We start from the raw sequence: 5908 nt of genomic DNA on the forward strand, positions 1-5908 counted from the left end.
AAGAGAAAACCTAACAATCAATTGATATTCACAAGAGACGTACCTTGATATAACCTTAAGTCCGTCGCATTGTCCGTGGGATTGTTTTCACTCATTGTTTACAATTGTTATCCACTAAATTTGAAAATAAACAATACTACCCTATTAAATTATATGTGTATCAAAACAAACTAAAAAAATATTTATAGAAAAACAATACTTTTATTATTTTTATGCTATTGAGAACCAAAACAATATGGAAATGAATGAGGTAAAACTTTATCCTACCACGTGATTTTCCACCCAATAAAAATGTAGCGTTTAACGCAAACCTTGTTGGAAGTCGCATAAGAAGTATAACTTCAAAAAAAAAAAAACTTATATATAATATAAATACATCTTCCGTCATTTATTTTTCAATACTAAAATTTTGAGAAAACTTCTTTTATACTTTCGTATCTAAACGGTCAAGCCTAATGTATAGAACTTCTATAGTCCTTTTCTGAAAGAGTTTTACTCAAATTTATGATACTAATAATACTGATTTAATCTACGTTGTGTGGTAATTATACTAATTCATCAGGTTTTGAAAATTTTTTTATTTCTCAAAAAAATGCTTTCGACTTCAAATTAAGCAGTTTCAATGGGGATTTCAAGTGTGACAAAAAAAATGTTAAATATAAATTGAAAGTGATGATTTCGGAACACTCTGTGCTTGATTAAATAAAATATTATGTTATTAAAATAAAGAATTCGCTTTAAAAAATACTTACGTTTTTAAGTATAAAAAGTTCCTGTAAAAATGCTCCTTTAAATTTGTGTATTATATATGTATTTATATATATATATATATATATATATATACATACCCTCCAACTGCTACGGAATTTCCGTAGTTTCAGAAATCTTCTTTTCAGACGGTAGCAAAATTATTGTCTTAATATTTAAAAAAAATTAATTTTAGCGTAACTTGTCCACTATTACTTATAAAAGTGCAGGCCATATGGCTAGATTCTTATGAGTTTTTATAATCATGATGAGAGATCCATTTGCTTTAAAAATTTCTACTTTGGTTCGCTACCACTAGAAAGAATTATTTTCAAAATCTTCATAAGTTGGAGGGTATGAATATATATACCACACTTTTGGAAACATTGCCCAAGGGCGACTGGGACTAATTGAAGTAGATTACATATTAATGTATATGCTTAATTATTTAAAAAATAGTGGTGGTCAAAAAGATAATAAATTGCGTTTATAAATGCAAGGAATAAATTAAAAGCATACATTTCGCTACCACTTTAAAGATAGAAATAAAATTTTATGCCAAATGCGTGAAAGATTGCAGGTAAGGTGGTGATAAATCGCCCCAATCTACTACTTTATCGGTTAAGCTGTAGGAAAGGAACAAAAACAGGTTCAAATACCGATTTAAACTTAATGAAATAATGGTGTTTTTAAAATGTTAAAAATCTGGTACACTTTGTTTTATTTATATATTTTCTCATCTCGATGCAAAAGAGGCATTCCTTTTCACCAAAATATATTAATAATATAATCAACCTTCGCTATATTTTTTAAAACTTTAATAGAGTTACATTGAAAATTTTCAACTTAGCTTAAGTAATAGTTGCAAGATTGCTGATCATCTTTTTAATAAATGTACTTTCAAGATTACTACAAAATGTATCGTAAACACCAGATGGGCACGGTTATTAGAGTAGTAATATAATGGGGATCTCTTGTTATTTGCATTCCATAAAGTTTTTAAATAAACAGTAGATAGTACTGAAAAAGTTTACTATTTCTACCAGTTTATTTTATTTAAAAAAGTAAACATTAATTTTAATTCTTAATGTATATGTCTTGAGTAGTTGATCTTGATAATTCTATAATAAAACATTACTGAGCTTATATCATTTAATTGAGAGCTTAGTAATAATAATTTTGAATTTAAGGGCAAATTTGCTGCTTCTCCGTCACTGTTACTACTGCTAACGTTTTTAAAAAGTAATAGTGGCAAGTAGTAGTGAATGTGATTATTTCGATATAAAATTAATAGATATTTTTTATCATTTAATTCGATTAATTTTTTTAATTTATTCAAATTTAGTATAAATTAATTGATTAAATATTTTAATAAATAATCGATATAATTAGGTTTTTTCTAAAATTAATCGTTATTAATTTCAGATGTAATCAATTAAAATAATTAATGGTTATACTTGGTAGTCATTTTTATGATAAGTAAGTATTTTTAATAACCAATGTATATATAGTTATATGCAATATAATATTTTGATTTTTAACACTTTGCTGACCGGTCACGAGTCATAGCAATTATGTTAGCAGTGATCTCGTGGTGACTATTTTAAAAAGTGGGCGTAATTTTCCTTACTTTTCAAGTTTTACTATTTAATTCTCTACCAATTTATTATAACTTTACGAAACTTGATATATTAGGCATAATATGACATATCGTTTAAATTATTAGCTACCACATCGACTGCTAAATTCAAAATGTTATTACTATAAATTTTCTGTAAATTTCTAGATGAATGGGATAGGGGCCGCTAAGTGGCCCAGGTGCCCAATTTTTGTAAATAAAGTAAGTATCGTTTAAATGCCTCTACTAAGACAAAAACCAAAATATTCGAGACTTCAGCGGAACTCATGGAAACTCAAATTTCTGATACTGACTTATCTACTCCAAGCAATGAGCCTGAGATACAATCACAGACCACCACTCAGATGGATATTTCTTATCTCCCTGAGAAAAAGACAAAGAAAAAGGAAGAAAAAGTTCAAGGCTAGTGTTAACCAGGCAACATCAGCAGAGGGCAAGACCACCAGCCCAAACCCAGTTGCAGCTCCCGCCACCCCAGCGGACCCAGTATCGGCAGAGCGTGGGTGAAGGATGCCGATTCGGTTGAACCCACCACTTTTAACACCATAACTGTGGACTCTACTCCTAACAAAAAAAATGAAAACCCTTATCAGAGGACTTCAAATTGATACAGATATTCTCGAATTGGAGAAATATCTTAAAGAATTTGAACTTCTCCCGGAAAAGATAGTGCAGGTACGGCGAAGAAGAGGGGAGGAGCTTAGGCCCCTCCCACTTTTCCTCATCATCCAATGGGATTCAGCCAATAGCCGATTTATCTACAACATTAGATCTATCCTAGAGAGACCAGTTCAGATCGAGCGTTTCAGAGGCGACAGATTTCAAGTCCAATGCTACAAATGCCAGAAATTTGGGCACACTCAATGCAGTTGTACAGCCACGGTCCCCACCTGCATGAAATGCGCAATAGACCACTACACGTACGAATGTACAAAACCATCCACAGAGCCAGCGACCTGCTTCAACTGTAACCGTGAGCACCCAGCCTGTTTTACGGGCTGCGGTGCAAGACCCAGGAAGCTCCCTAAAGAAAGGAAACCCAAGAATGCCACAGACTCTGCTACCAGATTCCTTAGACTTTTCCAAGAGATGAAAGAACTACTCAAAGATGAAGAGCTAGTTAAGCTACTTCACTCTCTCCTCCATGAGACCAAGATTTAGTGCCTACAAGTCATCTCCTCGTATGACTTTCACAGCGCGAACTTCTACACATATTTCTTCATGAAATTTATGCCTAATCAACTTAGGACTGTTTAGTTTTGATGAATCAGTAGGCGGCGCTTCGCATCGAATACTGAGATACTCTACATTTCCAACATATATCGTTTAACATAAACTTAATTCATCGCGGCTTTGTATCGTTCAAGGTGATTGCTATACCTCTTATCGCACAAAAAATAAATGTTAAGAGTCGAATAATAAAATATTTTTTTTTACAGTTTATTTATATTGTTTTACTTCCACATGAAAGTTGCCGGTGAGCAAATGTGTTAATAACCCAAAGTACCTCGGTATGATACTTGACGAAGAGCTTCGTTTTCACCACCACATTCTAGAGTGTTCTAATAGAGCACTAAAAAAGCTCAACATCCTTTGGAGGCTTTGTGGCACAAAATGGGGTGCTGCACCAAAAACACTGAAAACTACTTACACAACTCTTATAAGACCAAAAATGGAATATGCCACACCTGTGTGGTCACACTCCTCCTCTACTTCAAGAGAGAGACTCGATAAAGTACAAGCGAAAGCTGCAAAAATAATGTCTGGTGCTGTCTCATCAACAAACAACTTAAGAATTCAAGAGGAATGCGGTTTGGTCCCTCTGGAAGAAAGGAGACAAATGTTAACTGTTAAATTTACAAATAATGCCCATAGTCTTGACGAGGGGCACATTTCACATCGTACTATTATAAACTGGAATAAGAAATCTAGACTCAAAAGGTCATCTCCCCTTCTGTTTGACAGGGCCATCAGAGAAAAAATTCACCTTAAACCCGAAGACTGTCTTATCAGAAACGAAACTCCCGCTATTGGAGTTGTTCCAGAGAATACGACAATCTGTCTAGAACTCATCGAGCCCTGCTCGAAAAAAGACCATGCGAATAANTTTCTGGTTTTCTCATTTCCGGATAACGGGTTCTGTACTGTACTACAAATGCCAGAAATTTGGGCACACTCAACGCAGTTGTACAGCCACGGTCCCCACCTGCATGAAATGCGCAAAAGACCACTACACGTACGAATGTACAAAACCATCCACAGAGCCAGCGACCTACGTCAACTGTAACCGTGAGCACCCAGCCTGTTTTACGGGCTGCGGTGCAAGGCCCAGGAAACTCCCTAAAGAAAGGAAACCCTAGAATGCCACAGACTCTGCAACCAGATTCCTTAGACTTTTCCAAGAGATGAAAGAACTAAGATGAAGAGCTAGTTAAGCTACTTCATTCCCTCCTCCCTGAGACCAAGATTTAGTGCCTACAAGTCATCTCCTCGTATGACTTTCACAGCGTTTGGCTGTGGTGAACTTCTACACATATTTCTTCATGAAATTTATGCCTAATCAACTTAGGACTGTTTAGTTTTGATGAATCAGTAGGCGGCGCTTCGCATCGAATACTGAGATACTCTACATTTCCAACATATATCGTTTAACATAAACTTAATTCATCGCGGCTTTGTATCGTTCAAGGTGATTGCTATACCTCTTATCGCACAAAAAATAAATGTTAAGAGTCGAATAATAAAATATTTTTTTTTACAGTTTATTTATATTGTTTTACTTCCACATGAAAGTTGCCGGTGAGCAAATGTGTTAATAACCCAAAGTACCTCGGTATGATACTTGACGAAGAGCTTCGTTTTCACCACCACATTCTAGAGTGTTCTAATAGAGCACTAAAAAAGCTCAACATCCTTTGGAGGCTTTGTGGCACAAAATGGGGTGCTGCACCAAAAACACTGAAAACTACTTACACAACTCTTATAAGACCAAAAATGGAATATGCCACACCTGTGTGGTCACACTCCTCCTCTACTTCAAGAGAGAGACTCGATAAAGTACAAGCGAAAGCTGCAAAAATAATGCCTGGTGCTGTCTCATCAACAAACAACTTAAGAATTCAAGAGGAATGCGGTTTGGTCCCTCTGGAAGAAAGGAGACAAATGTTAACTGTTAAATTTACAAGTAACGCCCATAGTCTTGACGTGGGGGGCATTTATAAACTGGAATAATACTATTATATATTAATAATATATTAATATATTAATACTATTATAAACTTTTTCCAGTTTATAATAGTATTAATATAATTGGAATNAAGAGAGAGACTTGATAAAGTACAAGCAAAAGCTGCAAAAATAATGTCTGGTGCTGTCTCATCAACAAACAACTTAAGAATTCAAGAGGAATGCGGTTTGGTCCCTCTGGAAGAAAGGAGACAAATGTTAACTGTTAAATTTACAAATAACGCCCATAGTCTTGACGAGGGGCACATTTCACATCGTACTATTATAAACTGGAAT

General features: G+C 34.4%; 1 protein-coding gene across 1 annotated transcript; it reads left to right on the forward strand.

Moving 5' to 3' along the window:
* Positions 1 to 5221: 5221 nt before the first annotated feature.
* LOC139426893 (uncharacterized) lies at positions 5222 to 5617 on the forward strand. Its single transcript, XM_071187024.1, has one exon. It carries the CDS (start codon positions 5222 to 5224, stop codon positions 5615 to 5617), a length of 396 nt encoding a protein of 131 aa, XP_071043125.1.
* The last annotated feature ends 291 nt before the right edge of the window (positions 5618 to 5908 follow it).

Source organism: Parasteatoda tepidariorum, chromosome 10 (assembly GCF_043381705.1).
Source record: "Parasteatoda tepidariorum isolate YZ-2023 chromosome 10, CAS_Ptep_4.0, whole genome shotgun sequence".
Lineage (NCBI taxonomy): Eukaryota > Metazoa > Arthropoda > Arachnida > Araneae > Theridiidae > Parasteatoda > Parasteatoda tepidariorum.